We start from the raw sequence: 18,890 nt of genomic DNA on the forward strand, positions 1-18,890 counted from the left end.
GTCAGGTTACTTTAAAGTGTATGTGTTTGTCTAACAGGCGCTTACAGCTTTTAGATGGGGAATATGAAGTAGCCATGCAGGAAATGGAAGAATGTCCAAGAAGCAAGAAAAGAGCAACATGGGAGACTATTTATGATGGGAAGGTATGGACTACTTAGAAGACTGAGCATGTTATAGTTATGAACTCCCATTTTTTATTGATGTTTTGTTCCCCAAATGCAAATTCACATTGGAAGGAATTCAGGTTGGAAGGAAGAAGTCCTTTTTTTTATACTTTGAAAAACACAAGTCAAAATTATCTAGTTCAGAGTATTTAATGGAAGGCATCATCCTTGGAACCAGGTTGCCAGCTTCAAATCTCCACTCCTAGCTATGTGGCATCTGGCAAATTACTTAATCCCCTGTGTGTCTCGGTGTTCTCATTTGTGAAACAAGGCATAGAATTGATGAATTAAATGAAATAATTAAAGATGCTTAGCACCGTGCCTGGCATAAAATAAGTGCTCAATAAATGTTAACTGATATTTTCAATTCCATTCATAGTAACAGCAGGTAACATATGACTAATTTATCAAGAAATCTTCAAATCTTAGATGAAGCAGGCTTAAAATAAGTCTTCTAAGAGACTTAAAAAATAAATAGGCATACATACATTTCTTGGATAGGCAGACTCATCAGAATACTAATGTCATTTATTTCTAAATATATTAGATCAGTGTACCAGCACAAGCAAAATCCTGATTTTTTTAAGCCTTAAATTAGTCTCAAGTTAACCTAGAACAATATGTAATAATACTAAGGAAAATTATGGAAAAGTTTTTTGAGAACCTTTACTTACCAGATAACAGAACATAGTATAAAGTTAAAAGAACTTAAATTTATGGTAAAATCTTAGCAATAGATAAGCCCATCACTGAAGCGTAGTCTTGAAATAGACCTGTATATTTTGAATTTAATCTATGATAAAATTGGTGTTAGATCTGTGTGGGAAAGATAAACTGTTCATTATCCATGTGACAGAATTGGTCTCTAGCCATCTGGAAATAAACTTAGACCTAATAAATTCCAGAAGGCTCATAAATGTAAATGTGAAAATTAACACTCTATAACTTGGGAAAAAATACAGCTGAATATTAATGTAATCTTGCTATGAGGAAAGCCCTTCTAGGTATGCTACAAAAGCTAGAAAGCATAAAATAAAAATGACTAATTAAAGTGAATCATATACTGCACAAAGCTAAAATTGAAAGCAAATGATGGACTGGGGCTAATATTTGTAACATTAGAAGGCTAATATGAATATGCAGTTAATAAAAACATAAGCAATCTAATTAGAAAAAATGGGTAAAAGTCTGACAGTTCTTAAAGCAGCAAATATAGATGACCAGTAAGCTTTTTAAAAGATATTCAATGTTACTAGTATTCAAAAATACGCAAACAAAATCAGAGATACTACTTTTGACTAGTAGTTTGACAACAGTTACAAAGGGTTGAGAGTTTCTAGTTGGAGACGTGAGGGCACATGCTCTCAAATAATGCTTTAATGTAAGAATAAGTTGGTATAACCTTATTGGAGGGCAGACTGGCGATACAAATAAAAATTTTAATTTTGTATATAATTATTAACAGTTTTATGTAACAGTTAATATTCATTCTACAGTTTTTTTTTTTAATTTTTTTAACATCTTTATTGGAGTATAATTGTTTTACAATAGTGTGTTAGTTTTCCCTCTACAACAAACTAAATCAGTTATACATACACACATGCTCCCACATCTCCTCCCTCTTGCATCACCCTCTCTCCCACCCTCCCTATCCCACCCCCCCAGGCGGTCACAAAGCACAGAGGTGATCTCCCTGTACTATGCAGCAGCTTCCCACCAGCTATCTAATTTACATTTGATAGTGTATATATGTCCCTGCCACTCCCCCACTTCGTCACAGCCCACCCCTCCCCCTCCCCATATCCTCAAGTCCATGCTCGAGTAAGTCTGTGTTTTATTCCCGTCCTACCACTAACCTCTTCATGACATTTTTTTCCCTTAGAGTCCATATATATGTGTTAGCATACGGTATTTGTTTTTCTCCTTCTGACTTACTTCACTCTGTATGACAGACTCCAGGTCCATCCACCTCATTATAAATAACTCAGTTTCATTTCTTTTTATGGCTGAGTAATATTCCATTGTATATATGTGCCACATCTTCTTTATCCATTCATCTGTTGATGGACACTTAGGTTGCTTCCATGTCCTGGCTATTGGAAATAGAGCTGCAGTGAACATTTTAGTACATGAGTCTTTCTGAATTATAGTTTTCTCAGGGTATATTCCCAGTAGTGGGATTGCTGGGTCGTATGGTAGTTCTATTTGTAGTTTTTTAAGGAACCTCCATACTGTTCTCCATAGCGGCTGTATCAATTTACATTCCCACCAGCAGTGCAAGAGGGTTCCCTTTTCTCCACACCCTCTCCAGCATTTATTGTTTCTAGAGTTTTTGATGATGGCCAATCTGACCGGTGTGAGATGATATCTCATTGTAGTTTTGATTTGCATTTCTCTAATGATTAATGAGGTTGAGCATTCTTTCATGTGTTTGTTAGCAATCTGTATATCTTCTTTGGAGAAATGTCTATTTAGTTCTTCTGCCCATTTTTGGATTGGGTTGTTTGTTTTTTTGTTATTGAGCTGCATGAGTTGCTTATAAATTTTGGAAATTAATCCTTTGTCAGTTGCTTCATTTGCAAATATTTTCTCCCATTCTGAGGGTTGTCTTTTGGTCTTGTTTATGGTATCCTTTGCTGTGCAAAAGCTTTTAAGTTTCATTAGGTCCCATTTGTTTATTTGTGTTTTTATTTCCATTTCTCTAGGAGATGGGTCAAAAAGGATCTTGCTGTGATTTATGTCGTATAGTGTTCTGCCTATGTTTTCCTCTAAGAGTTTGATAGTGTCTGGCCTTACATTTAGGTCTTTAACCCATTTTGAGTTTATTTTTGTGTGTGGTGTTAGGGATTGTTCTAATTTCATACTTTTACATGTAGCTGTCCAGTTTTCCCAGCACCACTTATTGAAGAGGCTGTCTTTTCTCCACTGTATATCCTTCCCTCCTTTGTCAAAGATAAGGTGACCATATGTGTGTGGGTTTATCTCTGGGCTCTCTATCCTGTTCCATTGATCTATATTTCTGTTTTTGTGCCAGTACCATATTGTCTTGATTACTGTAGCCTTGTAGTAGAGTCTGAAGTCAGGGAGCCTAATTCCTCCAGCTCCATTTCTCGTTCTCAAGATTGCTTTGGCTATTCGGGGTCTTTTGTGTTTCCATACAAATTGTGAAATTTTTTGTTCTAGTTCTGTAAAAAATGCCAGTGGTAATTTGATAGGGATTGCATTGAATCGGTAGATTGCTTTGGGTAGTATAGTCATTTTCACAATGTTGATTCTTCCAATCCAAGAACATGGTATATTTCTCCACCTATTTGTATCATCTTTAATTTCTTTCATCAGTGTCTTATAGTTTTCTGCATACAAGTCTTTTGTCTCCTTAGGTAGGTTTATTCCTAGATATTTTATTCTTTTTGTTGCAATGGTAAATGGGAGCGTTTTCTTAATTTCACTCTCAGATTTTTCATCATTAGTGTATAAGAATGCCAGAGATTTCTGTGCATTAATTTTGTATCCTGCAACTTTACCAAATTCATTGATTAGCTCTAGTAGTTTTCTGGTAGCATCCTTAGGATTCTCTATGTATAGTATCATGTCATCTGCAAACAGTGACAGCTTTACTTCTTCTTTTCCTATTTGGATTCCTTTTATTTCTTTTTCTTCTCTGATTGCTGTGGCTAGAACTTCCAAAACTATGTTGAATAAGAGTGGTGAGAGTGGGCAACCTTGTCTTGTTCCTGATCTTAGTGGAAATGGTTTCAGTTTTTCACCATTGAGAACGATGCTAGCTGTGGGTTTGTCATATATGGCCTTTATTATGTTGAGGAAAGTTCCCTCTATGCCCACTTTCTGCAAGGTTTTTATCATAAACGAGTGTTGAATTTTGTCAAAAGCTTTCTCTGCATCTATTGAGATGATCATATGGTTTTTCTCCTTCAGTTTGTTGATATGGTGTATCACATTGATTGATTTGCGTATATTGAAGAATCCTTGCATTCCTGGGATAAACCCCACTTGATCATGGTGTATGATCCTTTTAATGTGCTGTTGGATTCTGTTTGCTAATATTTTGTTGAGGATTTTTGCATCTATGTTCATCAGTGATATTGGCCTGTAGTTTTCTTTCTTTGTGACGTCTTTGTCTGGTTTTGGTATCAGGGTGATGTTGGCCTCATAGAATGAGTTTGGGAGTGTTCCTCCCTCTGCTATCTGTTGGAAGAGTTTGAGAAGGATAGGTGTTAGCTCTTCTCTAAATGTTTGATAGAATTCGCCTGTGAAGCCATCTGGTCCTGGACTTTTGTTTGCTGGAAGATTTTTAATCACAGTTTCAATTTCAGTGCTTGTGATTGGTCTGTTCATATTTTCTATTTCTTCCTGGTTCAGTCTCGGCAGGTTGTGCATTTCTAAGAATTTGTCCATTTCTTCCAGGTTGTCCATTTTATTGGCATACAGTTGCTTGTAGTAATCTCTAATAATCTTTTGTATTTCTGCAGAGTCAGTTGTTACATCTCCTTTTTCATTTCTAATTCTATTGATTTGAGTCTTCTCCCTTTTATTCTTGATGAGTCTGGCTAATGGTTTATCAATTTTATTTATCTTCTCAAAGAACCACCTTTTAGTTTTATTGATCTTTGCTATTGTTTCCTTCACTTCTTTTTCATTTATTTCTGATCTGATCTTTATGATTTCTTTCCTTCTGCTAAATTTGGGGGTTTTTTGTTCTTCTTTCTCTAATTGCTTTAAGTGCAAAGTTAGGTTGTTTATTCGAGATGTTTCCTGTTTCTTAAGGTATGATTGTATTGCTATAAACTTGCCTCTTAGAACTGCTTTTGCTGTATCCCATAGGTTTTGGGTCGTTGTGTCTCCATTGTCATTTGTTTCTAAGTATTTTTTGATTTCCTCTTTGATTTCGTCAGTGATCACTTCGTTATTAAGTAGTGTATTGTTTAGCCTCCATGTGTTTGTATTTTTTACAGATCTTTTCCTATAATTGATATTTAGTCTCATAGCGTTGTGGTCGGAAAAGATACTTGATACGATTTCAATTTTCTTAAATTTGCCAAGGCTAGATTTGTGACCCAATATATGATCAATCCTGGAGAATGTTCCATGAGCACTTGAGAAAAATGTGTATTCTGTTGTTTTTGGATGGAATGTCCTATAAATATCAATTAAGTCCATCTTGTGTAATGTATCATTTAAAGCTTGTGTTTCCTTATTTATTTTCATTTTGGATGATCTGTCCATTGGTGAAAGTGGGGTGTTAAAGTCCCCCATTATAATTGTGTTGCTGTCGATTTCCCGTTTTAAGGCTGTTAGTATTTGCCTTATGTATTGAGGTGCTCCTATGTTGGGTGCATAAATATTTACAATTGTTATATCTTCTTCATGGATCGATCCCTTGATCATTATGTAGTGTCCGTCTTTGTCTCTTGTAATAGTCTTTATTTTAAAGTCTATTTTGTCTGATATGAGAATTGCTACTCCAGCTTTCTTCTGATTTCCATTTGCATGGAATATCTTTTTCCATCCCCTTACTTTCAGTCTGTATGTGTCCCTAGGTCTGAAGTGGGTCTCTTGTAGACAGCATATATATGGGTCTTGTTTTTGTATCCATTCAGCCAGTCTGTGTCTTTTGGTGGGAGCATTTAATCCATTTACATTTAAGGTAATTATCGATATGTATGTTCCTATTACCATTTACTTGTTTCGGGTTGTTCTTGTAGGTCTTTTCCTTCTCTTGTGTTTCTTGCCTAGAGAAGTTCCTTTAGGATTTGTTGTAAAGCTGGTTTGGTGGTGCTGAACTCTCTCAGCTTTTGCTTGTCTGTAAAGGTTTTAATTTCTCCCTCAAATCTGAATGAGATCCTTGCTGGGTAGAGTAATCTTGGTTGTAGGTTTTTTTCCTTCATCACTTTAAATAAGTCCTGCCACTCCCTTCTGGCTTGTAGAGTTTCTGCTGAAAGATCAGATGTTAATCTTATGGGGATTCCCTTGTGTGTTATTTGTTGTTTTTCCCTTGCTGCTTTTAATATGTTTTCTTTGTATTTAATTTTTGACAGTTTGATTATTATGTGTCGTGGCGTGTTTCTCTTTGGGTTTATCCTGTATGGAACTCTCTGTGCTTCCTGGACTTGATTGACTATTTCCTTTCCTATATTAGGGAAGTTTTCAACTATAATCTCTTCAAATATTTTCTCAGTCCCTTTCTTTTTCTCTTCTTCTTCTGGGACCCCTATAATTCGAATGTTGGTGCGTTTAATGTTGTCCCAGAGGTCTCTGAGACTGTCCTCAGTTCTTTTCATTCTTTTTTCTTTCTTCTGCTCTGCAGTAGTTATTTCCACTATTTTATCTTCCAGGTCACTTATCCGTCCTTCTGCCTCAGTTATTCTGCTATTGATCCCATCTAGAGTATTTTTAATTTCATTTATTGTGTTGCTCATCGTTGCTTGCTTCCTCTTTATTTCTTCTAGGTCCCTGTTAACTGTTTCTTGCAAATTGTCTATTCTATTTCCAAGATTTTGCATCATCTTCACCATCATTATTCTAAATTCTCTTTCAGGTAGATTGGCTATTACCTCTTCATCTGTTAGGTCTGGTGTGTTTTTATCTTGCTCCTTCATCTGTTGTGTGTTTTTCTGTCTTCTCATTTCGCTTATCTTACTGTGTTTGAGGTCTCCTTTTTGCACGCTGCAGGTTCGTAGTTCCTGTTGTTTTTGGTGGCTGTCCCCAGTGGCTAAGGTTGGTTCAGTGGGTTGAGTAGATTCCCTGGTTGGGGGGACTAGTGCCTCTGTTCTGGTGGATGAGGCTGGATCTTGTCCTTCTGGTGGGCAGGTCCTCGTCTGGTGGTGTGTTTGGGGATGTTGGTAACCTTATTATGATTTTAGGCAGCCTCTCTGCTAATGGATGGGGCTGTAGACCTGTCTTGCTCTTTGTTGGGGATAGGGTGTCCAGCACTGTTCGTTGCTGGTCCTTGAGTGAAGCTGGGTCTTGGTGTTGAGATGGAGGTCTCTGGGAGATTTTCGCCGTCTGATATTACGTGGAGCTCGGAGGTCTCTTGTGGACTAGTGTCTTGAGGTTGGTTCTCCCACCTCAGGGACACTGCCCTGGTGCCTGGCTGGGGCGCCAAGAACCTTTAATCCACACAGCTCAAAATAAAAGGTAGAATAAATAGAGAGGAAAGAAAAGGAAGGAAGGAGGGAGGGTGGGAAGGAAGGAAGAAAGGAAGGAAGAAATGAAGGAAGGAAGCAAGAAAGGAAGGAAGGTGCAGAGGAAGAAAGGGAGGAAGGAAGAGAGGAAGGGAGGAAAGAAGGGGGAAGGAAGGAAGAAAGGAGGGAAGGAGGGAAAAAAGGAAGAAAGAAAGGGAGAAGACAGAGTAGTATAAAGTATAGTTATTAAAATAAAAAATAATTATTAAGAAGAAAAATTTCCTTTTAAAAAACAAAAACAAAAACAAACAAACAAACAAACAAACAAACAAACAAACAGAAAAATGGGTCGGTCTAACCCTAGGACAAATGGTGCAAGCAAAGCTATACAGACAAAATCTCACACAGCAGCACACACATACACACCCACAAAAAGAAAAAAAAAGGGAAAATAATAGTATATCTTGCTCCCAAAGTCCACCTCCTCAACTTGGGATGATTCGTTGTCTATTCAGGTTTTCAACAGATGCAGGGCACTTCAAGTTGACTGTGGAGCTTTAATCCGCCGCTTCTGAGGCTGTTGGGAGAGATCTCCCCCTCTCCTCTCTGTTCGCACAGCTCCTGGGGTTCAGCTTTGGACTTGGTCCCGCCTCTGCGTGTAGGTTGTCCGAGGGCGACTGCCCTTCGCTCAGACAGGACGATGTTAAAGGAGCAGTTGATTCGGGGGCTCCAGCTCACTCAGGCTGGGGGGAGGGAGTGGCACGGGGGCGGGGCGAGTCCGCGACGTCAGAGGCCGACGTGACGCTGCACAGGCCCAAGGCGCGCCGTGCGTTCTCCCGGGGAAGCTGTCCCTGGATCCCGGGACCCCGGCAGTGGCGGACTGCACGGGCTCCCGGGAGGGCCGGTGTGGAGAGTGACCTGTGCTCACACACAGGCCTCTTGGTGGTGGCAGCAGCAACCTTAGCGTCCGACACCCGTCTCTACTGTCCGTGCCGACAGCCGCGGCTCGCGCCCGTTTCTGGAGCTCCTCTACGCGGTGCTCTTAATCCCCTCACCTCACACCCGAGGAAGCAAAGAGGCAAGAAAAAGTCTCTTGTCTCTTCGGCAGCTCCGCGCCCGGTTCTAGGGCTCCTTTAAGCGGCGCACTTAATCCCCTCTCCTCGCGCCCAGGCAGCAAAGAGGGAGGAAAAGGTCTCTTGCCTCTTCGGCAGCTCCAGACTTCTCCCGAACTCCCTCCCGGCCAGCCGTGGCGCACTAGCCCCCTTCAAGCTGTCTTCACTCTGCCAACTCCAGCCCTTTCCCCGGGATCCGACTGAAGCCCGAGCCTCAGCTCCCGGCCCCGCCCGCCCCGGCGGGCGAGCAGACAAGCCTCTCGGGCTGGTGAGCGCCGGTCGGCACCGATCCTCTGCGGGAATCTCTCCGCTTTGCCCTCCGCACCCCTGTGGCTGAGCTGTCCTCCGCGGCTCCGGAGCTTCCCCCTCCGGCGTCCGTGGTCTCCGCCCGCGAAGGGGCCTCTAGTGTGTGGGAGTCTTTCCTCCTTCTCGGCTCCCTCCCACTGGCATAGGTCCTGTCCCTATTCTTTTGTCCCTGTTTATTCTTTTTTCTTTTGCCCTACCCAGATATGTGGGGAGTTTCTTGCCTTTTTGGAGGTCCGAGGTCCTCTGCCAGCGTTCGGTGGGTGCTCTCCATTCTACAGTTTTGTTACAAGGTAGCAACTGTTTAACTGAAAAGATGTAGATAACAAGTCTTGCCTGAATTTTTTTTTTTTTTTTTTTTTTTTTTTTTTTTTTTTTTTGCGGTACGCAAGCTTTTCCCTGTCGTGGCCTCTCCCGTTGCAAAGCACAGGCTCCGGACGCGCAGGCTCAGTGGCCATGGCTTGAGGGCCCAGCCACTCCGTGGCACGTGGGATCTTCCCGGACCGGGGCACGAACCTGTGTCCCCGGCATTGGCAGGCGGATTCTCAACCACTGCGCCACCAGGGAAGCCCCTAGGTGATGGGACTTTAAATAATTTTTATTTCTTTATACGTATCTACAGTGCTTGAATTTTCTGCAGGTATTATCTTTCTGTTTTAAATTTGTTTGTTAAAGTTTGTTACGTTTATCCATGGGAGAGTAAGGATTATTATATGAGTTGTTGGGTTTTCCCAAGAAATTGAGGCAATATAAAATGGGTATCCTTGTAAGTCAGGTCATATAGATTTGCTTCTTTTCAACAGCTCTGTGTTATTGTTTTAAATAAATGTCCCATAATTTACTAAACCAATGTCACTTCAATGGATAATTTATTTTACTTTTTTTACATTTCACAAATGTTGTAGTGAGTATACTTGTATTGGATTGACCACAAAGTTCGTTCAGGTTTTTCCATAAGATCTTAATGGAACACCCAAACGAACTTTATGGCCAACCCATACGTGTATCTTTTTGCATTGCAAGTATTTTTATAAGATAAATTCCTAGATATGGATTCACTGTGTCAAAATTGGTTTATATGATTACACTTTCACTTCATTCCGGTCTAAAATTATAGTTTTAAGAGGGTTATTTGTAATAAAGATGTAGAGGGAGATTGGACTTGTGTGGCAGTAAAAATAAACAGGAGCCCATCGAAGGATTTCTGTGAAAGGGAATAGCATGAAAGCAGTCTTTGAGAAGATTATTTGGTCTCCTGGATATGGATTGGGAAGTAAAAATTAGAACCAGGGAGAGCAGCAAAGATACTGGACTAATAAGATAGTAAGGATCTATATACTTGATGATGATGTAAGAAAAGCAGAAGCAAGAATAGGGGTCAAATGTAATTCTGAAATTTTTAGTTTAGGGTCACTAGTAGACTGATAATGCTTGGAACAAAAATAATAGCACCTTAGAAGGAAAGAAAAGATAATACATTCAGGTCTAAAAACATATTTTATTTATTTATTTATTTTTCTCAGAACGCAGGCCTCTCGCTGTTGTGGCCTCTCCAGTAGCGGAGCACAGGCTCCGGGCTCGCAGGCTCAGCAGCCATGGCTCACGGGCCCAGCCGTTCTGCGGCACATGGGAACTTCCCAGACCGGGCCACGAACCCGAGTCCCCTGGATCGGCAGGCGGACTCTCAACCACCGTGCCACCAGGGAAGCCCTAAGCTGCACTTTTTTAATAAGCTTCCTGGGCAGTCGCACAACAGTGGTCCATGTATAGAGTGACCAAATTATTGTGTCTTCTCGGTTGCTTTGGGGAGTCAAAGTGGGCAATATTTAAAACTGCAGCAGGCATATGTAGAAGCAGGGAATATTCAAGGCAAACAGAGGTGTATAGTAATTGTATGCATGAATCAGATTTGAGAAAAGCTAGCCTGGTGGTTAAAGAACACAACGCTTAGGACAGACAGACCAGAATCTATCCTACTTACTTGTGTGAGTTGGACCAAGTTCTTTTATCTTTCTGACTGTTTGCTCATATGGAAAAGAGGTATGGCTGTACATAGAGCACAATATTCTATTTTGGCAAAAGTTGCTCGGGGTCCATTTGTGTTCTCTGCAACTTAACCCTTTCCAGTCAGTGTACAAGCATTTTTAAGTCGTTTGATGAGGTATTACATTTGACTTTCAGCTGTTCATTACTTTGGGCAAAGCTTCTATAGTGCTGCAGAGGTCAGAACCTATGCAGAGATAGTGAGAGGATGCTATAAGCTTCTTCTGCCGGTTTTGTAAAAATGTTTAACCTTTTCGCCTCTTCCTCCACCTGCCACCAAGAGATGAGAAAGAAGGCAGAGGCTGGAAATGCACACCAGGCAATACTGTGTCAGTTTGCCTTTTCTTCCGCTGCCAGTACTTCCCAGAGAGATTTCACCAAAAGTGCCTAAGCTTGCCATGGCCATTGTTGTGCAGGAATTTTCTATCTCTTGCTAGTCACATCCCCTTTTCCTTCTCCTGGGGCTTAATGGATGTTTGGGGGCAGGGAATAAAATGCAATACAGTGAAGTGTATATTCTGATTTAATAGGCTTGGGTTGAGGCCGGGCCATTGGTAGTTTTTAAAATCTCTCCAGATGATTCTAATGTACAGCGAGGTTTCAGAATCACAGTTATCGATGAAGCACTTTGGGAATTGCAAAGGCATTGCAGAAATAAAAAGTGGCTATTGGTATTCCTTCACTATTCCTGCATTTTCCTTCCTGCATCAGGACTGTTGTGCAGGTGCTGATCATTTTCTTTTCAGCCCTTTTCGCTGTTTGCCTAGACCCTTCATCCCTCTCTCTAACCTCACACCCTACCTCCTTCTTGTCATTCACCCTGTAGTCCGTCATCTATTTGGGATTTATCCTAAACTTGGTGGGAAGCCATTGCAGGGTATAAAGAGAGAAGTGGGGTTGGCAGAGATGCCTTTTTCAGACACCATACTGGCTAGTGTAAGAGAATGGCTAGGAGGGGGCAGGACTGGATTTGGGGAGACTCATTAGGAGACTGGCTTTGTGCACAGTGGTGGCCTTGGAGGTGGAGTAAAGCAGGCAGGTTAGAGTCCTATTTGGAAGGTTAGTGATGGCTTGGAGGTGAATAGGAGTTAGTGATGAATTGGATGTGGGGAATGTGGGTTAAGGATGTGGAATTGGGTAAATGGAGGTGCTACTTACTGAAATGGGAAACGTTTTCTGCCCCTATACTGGCCTGATAAACACCTTCTCACCCTTTAGACCTTGAATCAGAGATGCTTTCTTGTTTTATTTAGTTGTATTTTATTTTATTGCATTTTTGTTTGGGCTGTGATGCCAGCTTGCAGGATCTCAGTTCCTCAACCAGGGATTGAACCCAGGCCCCCTGAAGTGGAGGCACGGGGTCATGACCACTGGACCACCGGGGAATTCCAGCAGATATTATTGCTTTTCATTTTTTTTCTTTTTGTAATATAAGGTTTCATTAATTGATTAATGAACTAATTCATTAATTAATTTTTGGTGGCCATGGGGCTTCGTTGCCGGGCGTGGGCTTTTTGTAGTTGCGGCGAGCCGGGGCTTCTCTTCATTGCCGTGCACGGGCTTCTCAGTGCAGTGGCTTCTCATGTTGCGGTGCATGGGCTCTATGCACGTGGTCCTCAGTAGTTGTGGCGCGTGCGCTCGGTAGTGGTGTCTCGCGAGCTTACTTGCTCCGTTGCATGTGAGACCTTCCCAGACCAGGTTGAAAACCCGTGTCCCCTGCCTTGCCAAGCGGATTGTATTTTTTGTTTTTGTTTTTAAACATCTTTGTTGCAGTGTAATTGCTTTACACTGGTGTGTTAGTTTCTGCTGTATAACAAAGTGAATCAGCTGCATGCATACGTATATCCCCACATCCCCTCCCTCCTGCGTCTCCCTCCCACCCTCCTGATCCCAACCCTCTAGGTGGTCGCAAGGCACTGAGCTGATCTACCTGAGCTGTGTAGCTGCTTCCCACTAGCTAGCTATTGTACATTTGGTGTTGTATAGTTGTCAATGCTACTCTCTTACTACCTCCCGGCTTACCCTTCCCCCTCCCTGAGTCCCCAAGTCCATTCTCTATGTCTGCGTCTTTATTCCTGCCCTGCCCCTAGGTTCATTAGAACCTTTTTTTAAGATTTCATATATATTTATTAGCATGCGGTATTTGTTTTTCTCTTTCTGACTTTCTTCACTCTGTATGACAGACTCTAGGTCTAGCCACCTCACTGCAAATAACTCAGTTTCATTTCTTTTTATGGCTGAGTAGTCGTCCATTGTATACATGTGCCACGTCTTCTTTATCTATTCGTCTGTCGATGGACACATAGGGTCCTTCCCTGTCCTGCCTATTGTAAATAGTGCTGGCAGACGGATTCTGACCCACTGTGCCACCAGGGAAGTCCCCAGAGATTATTTCTTTAGGGAGGCCCTCCTTAAGCCCCATCAGTCTCTTCCCTGCTGCCATAGTCTCCCACAGCATTACATAACTGTTCCTTCTTAGCACCATACACAGTTTTAATTTCATACATATTTGTAAGTTCCCTTTTTGTAACCCTGTGTTCTAAAGGACCTTTCCCTCCTGCCTCATCATTTTATGTCTAGTGCCTACCAGTGCTTGGCATATCTTTGGGTCTCAGTAAGTGTCTGTTGAACAAAGAAATGGAGACAGAGGACAGGACTTTGGAGGGAAGATCAAGGCTTTGTTTACTATATGTTGAGTAGAAGATGCCCTTAAGACATCCGAGTGGGGATGTGTTTTGCGCAATTGTTGTGAGATTGGGATGCCTTTGGAGATGGTCATGGCCAATATTTTAAACCATGGGTGTGAATAAATTTGTGAGGGAGGATGTGTGAAATTAGAAGGGAAGAGGGTCCCCGACTAAGGTGCACCCTCAACATGTGAGAAGAAGAGGTGAAACCAGCAAGAGTGTGAAAAGCAGGGGTAGGGAGAAAAACTGGGAGAGTGTGCGGTCGACGAACCCAGGGAGGAGAGAGATCAAGGAAGAGGGGAGGCTCAACCATGCCATGTGCTGCCAGCCAAACAAGATTGAGGACAGACAGGTCAGTGTCTCATAGGTTGAGCAACTTCGAGGGAATTGGTGACTTTAATCAGAGCAGTTTTGGGAGAGTGGCAGAGGGGGAGGCCAGGCTGGAGTAGGGTGAGGAGTAAAGAGTTAGTACCTCTGAGAAGAGTATCCTTGGCAAGCTTTGTGGTTTTTAGAGGGGACCATGTTTGCTTAGAATAAATAAAGTAACAGTTATCTCTGGAACATGGGATTTTGATTTTCTTCGTTTTACTCCTGTTGCTCTACCTTCAAAATATCTTTAGAATGTGCCCACTTCTCACCACCTCCCCTACTATCTCTCCATCCTGAGCCACCATCATCTCTGACATCGGTGACTGAAGAGCCTTCTCCTAACTGATCTGCCTGTGTCTACCGTGGCCCCCACAGTCTGTTTTTCATCCAGCAGTCACCGTGATCATGGGGAATATGATCAGTCATGCCACTCCTCTCCTTAAAAGCCTTCACTTTGTTAGCTTGTGAAGAGCTAACAAAGCCCGCAGAGCATCGTTCAAGGCCATTCGGGGTCTGAGGACGAGATGGAAAAGAGATGAGGTGTGCCGTGGGGTGTACCATTCCAGAAGGCAGACTGGGACTGATGCCTGCCAGGGAGTCAGATTCTGAATTTGATATAGACTGCTCTAGCAACTAGCAGTGCTTAGATCTGTCTAGAGAGTGCTGGGTGGTCTGTCACTGCAAAGTTTCTGTATAGACTGATGACCACTGATTGGTGATATGATAGAGGGAGGCTGATATAAAGGATGCTCTAAGATATTGTGATTCTACACTACTTTTACGATTCTATCCCAGACCTCAGAGCTCCTCATTTGTGAGCTACAGAGCTCCTTGGATGTCTGCTCTGACATGTTTCATCCATTGACATGTGCCACTCATTTTTCAGGTACAGAACAAAGAATCACTTTGCAAAAGCCCGAAGGGATACACTGAAAGAGTGATCGGAAAAGAATAATACATAGGTATGTATTTGAATTGACTTTCTGCAAATATTTGAGACAGGGTAGCTGGTTAGTGGCTGCTTTCTCATGCTCGAGCCCTTAGAATGTGATCACCTCAGAATGTCATAGGGACTGGAGCCAGTCAGAGCCTGTCTGTCTCTGCGCACGGCCCCTAGTTTCTTCTTGTCATTGCTTTCGATACTGTGTAAGGCCCTTGTCTTTTCCTCCTGCTCACAGCAGACATTGAGTAACCTCTAGTTGTTACTGAGATGCATATTTCACAGTATAGTACTTTAGAAATGAGAAAGGTTTACTTATTGTGGAAACCAATGTCGGCTCTTGGGAGTGTTAGTGTCACTTGGTAATGTTTTTCCTAGGGCTGCCGTGGTAACTGACGTTGCCTGGTTACTCCCTAAGGTTTGAAAAGAATTCTTCCTTGGATCTCAGGTGATAGTGGTACATTCCTTCATTCATTTATTCATTCAGGAAATATTTTCTGAGCACTATGTATGTGCCAGGTACGTTTCATATGGACAGTGAACGAAACAGAATTCCTGCCGCAGTGAACTGTATATTCTGATTTCATTGGTTTGGGGTGAGGCCTGGCCATTGGTAGCGTTTAAAATCTCTCCATATGTTTCGAATGTACACCGAGGTTTGAGAATCACAGCTATAAATGAAGCACTTTGGGAATTGCAAAGGCATTGCAGAAATAAAAAGTGGCTATTGGTATTCCTTCACTATTCCTGCATTTTTCCTGCCTGCATCAGGACTACTGCACAAGTGCTGATCATTTCCTTTTCAGCCCTGTTCGCTGTTTGCCTATACACTTCATCCCTCTTTCTAACCTGACACCCTGCCTCTTTCTTGTCTTTCAAGCTCCAGTCCATCATGTGTTTGGGATTTGTTTAAATGTAAGTTTTGATTAATTGGTTAATGAATTTATTTATTTATTTATTTATTTATTTTTGGTTGCCTTGGGTCTTCGATGCCAGGCATGGGCTTTCTGTAGTTGCGGCGAGACGGGGCTACTCTTCATTGCGGTGAACGGGCTTCTCAGTGCAGTGGCTTCTCATGTTGTGGAGCACGGGCTCTCTGCACGCGGTCCTCAGTAATTGTGGCACGTGGGCTCGGTAGTGGTGGCTCGCGGGCTTACTTGCTCTGCGGCATGTGGGAGCTTCCCGGACCAGGGAGCAAACCCCTGTCCCCTGCCTTGGCAGGCGGATTGTTTTTTTGTTTTTGTTTTTAAACGTCTTTGTTGGAGTATAATTGCTTTACGCTGGTGTGTCAGTTTCTGCTGTATAACAAAGTGAATCAGCTGCATGCATACATATATCCCCACATCCCCTCCCTCCTGCGTCTCCCTCCCACCCTCCTGATCCCAACCCTCTAGGTGGTCGCAAAGCACAGAGCTGATCTTCCTGTGCTGTGCAACTGCTTCCCACTAGCCAGATATTTTACCTATGGTATTGTATATTTGTCAGTGCTACTCTCTTAACTGCCTCCCAGCTTCCCCTTCCCCTTCACTGAGTCCTCAAGTCTATTCTCTATGTCTGTGTCTTTATTCTTGCCCTGCACCTAGGTTCATTAGAACCTTTTTTTTTAGATTCCATATATATGTATTAGCATACGGTATTTGTTTTACTCTTTGTGACTTACTTCACTCTGCATGACAGACTCTGGGTCTATCCACCTCACTACAAATAACTCAGTTTCATTTCCTTTTATGGCGGAGTAAGAGTCCATTGTATATATGTGCCACATCTTCTTTATCTGTTCGTCTCTCGATGGACACTTCGGTTGCTTCCCTGTCCTGGCCACCGTAAATAGTGTTGGCAGGCAGATTCTGAACCACTGCGCCACCAGGGTAGTCCCCAGAGTTTATTTCTTAAGGGAGGCCCTCCTCAAGCCGCATCCGTCTCTTTCCTGCTGACGTAGACTCCCACAGCCTTACATAACTGCTCCTTCATAGCACCATACACAGTTTGAATTTCTCACATATTTTTAAGTGCCTTTTCTATAACCCTGTGTTCTACTGAACCTTTCCCTCCTGTCTCATCAGGTTATGTCCAGTGCCTACCAGTGCTTGACATATCTTAGGGGCTCAGTAAGTGTCTGTTGACTCCATAATTGGAGAGAGAGGACAAGGCTTAGGAGGGCAGATGAAGGCTTTGTTTTCTACATGTTGAGTAGAAGATGGTTCAAAGCAGGAGCCCTTGAACCTGAGCCTCTTCCCCGGTGAGCGGGGATCCAACCCGAGCCCCCTGCAGTGGAAGCGTGGAGTCCTAACCTCTGGACTACCAGGGAAGTCCCCCGTGTACCTTTAACTGAGGTCACAAGCTCCAGCGCAGAATAGGAGGCACACGTGAGGCGGATGAGGTCGATTTGCTCCGGGGTGAGGTGCTCAGCATCCCATTGGTGGTCTCGTGTGGGACGTAGGCTGACCAGAAGTGAGGGAAGGCCAGGGCTTGGTTTGGGGCTTGGAACTCCTTGGGCTTCTCATCGCCTCCTCAGCTCACTGAGCCCAGAAGTCACCTGTAACGCGTTGTTTTTTTCTGTGGTTCTTGGATGCCCGTCAGGGTGGCTCACGGTGACCCCTGTAGCCCCCAGCATCCATGGCATGGCACTTTCTAGGTCACTATGGTAACATAGTTCCAATGTGACTAACCTGTGTTCTCGGAGGCCCCCAAACTACCCCACTATTCCCCAGCAGCCACGGGGACACCTTGTGTGTCCCCTTGGTGCCTGTGCACCCACGAGACCGTCTTTCAGCCCGTCCAAGCTGGTGTGGCCGTGGCTGAACTTGCGCAGATTAACAGCCTGGAGCCCAGCCCATTGTGGTGCAACTGCCTCAGGACCAAGGGCATGTTGTTGTGGCTGGAGGGAGGTCAAGGCAAATGGGTGGGCCCCTTAGGTCTTGGGATCAGGCAGGATACATTGCCTGGCCTGGGGCAGCCTGAGGGAACCTCACACCACGATTGTGTGGGCACCTCCGAACCTCCTCCACTGCCCAGGGCCAGGCTAGGCCCCCAACGGCCCCAAGCAGCCCGCACACACGGCAGCCACCCATCCACAAGCGGGAAGTCCCGCATCAGGGCCCGCGTGCGCTCCCGCGGACTTGGGGTGCTGGAGGTGGCCGCCGTGGTGTGCACACGGGTTACCGGCCACAGCAGCAGACCCAGCAGGAGCAGCAGACCCAGCAGAGGCCGCTGGCGGAGTGCGCGGGGACCCTCGAGTCCCACCGGGTCGCAAGCTGCACAGGGCCAGGCAGGCGGGCAGAGGCGGCGGGTCTGAGAGGGGCGGGTGATGGGGTTGTGCCCGTCGACACAGGCCACCCAGCGGCGCGGCCTCGCGAGGGGCCCTGGGTGAGGGAGGGGATACAGGGTCAGAGGACCCTACGACCCGTGTGCGGAGAGCCACGATCCGCGAAGTCCGGAAGCCACGGGGCAGCACTGCCCTCCCGGCACCTGGTCAGAGGTCCCACGGGCTCAGCTGGCCTCTTCTGAGAGCCCAGTGGCCTCCCATCGTGGATGCCCTCTGCCCCCGGCCCTCTTCCCACTCCCACTGCTCCGAGGGGGCGCCCTACGTTGCTCTGCCCCGCCTCTAAACTTCCTGTCCAAGCTGGGGTGCTTCTCTCGGGGGGCCACCTGCAGCCCCAGGCCTCCTGGGAGCACACCTGGTCCCCATGCGCCTGCAGCAGGCCCCGCCCACACCGAGAGCTGGGTGCGAGTGTCTCTGTGGCCGCAAGGGCTCTGGGCTCCCGGTTTACCGGTACCGGGCCATGGGGGCTGACATGGGGGAAGAGATAGTTTCTGGAAATGGTGGGGGATAACCTTGTGAGCTCTGGATTCAGGTAGGGGCCCTCTGCCCCCGGCCTTCTCTCTCCACCTACTTGACTCTCCAGCCTTCATGACCATTCTCTGGGGACTTCAGCCAGCACCTGGGACCTATCAGGAACCTCCCCCACTTTGGTCAGCCAGCCTCAGGAAAGAGCGCCCTCAGGAGTTGCTACACGCCCCCCAGGGTCCGAATAGAGGGACTTTGGGGATGTGAACTGAACAACCTTCTGGGGAGAGTCAGCGACCCTTTTACTCACCAGAGCAGGAACCCAGTCCATACGGTATTTGAG

At 44.4% G+C, this 18,890-nt stretch overlaps 1 protein-coding gene across 1 annotated transcript in view; it reads left to right on the forward strand.

Annotated features, from left to right (window-relative positions):
- LOC131765797 (polycomb protein SUZ12-like) overlaps positions 1-18,593 on the forward strand; it is a 44,941-nt gene extending 26,348 nt beyond the window's left edge. The window contains 2 exon segments of the mRNA XM_067006901.1: positions 38-143; positions 18,459-18,593. Of these exon segments, the coding sequence (XP_066863002.1) occupies positions 38-143; positions 18,459-18,593 (241 nt within the window).
- The last annotated feature ends 297 nt before the right edge of the window (positions 18,594-18,890 follow it).

The sequence above is a fragment of the Kogia breviceps genome, chromosome 11 (genome assembly GCF_026419965.1).
Source record: "Kogia breviceps isolate mKogBre1 chromosome 11, mKogBre1 haplotype 1, whole genome shotgun sequence".
NCBI classification, from domain to species: domain Eukaryota; kingdom Metazoa; phylum Chordata; class Mammalia; order Artiodactyla; family Physeteridae; genus Kogia; species Kogia breviceps.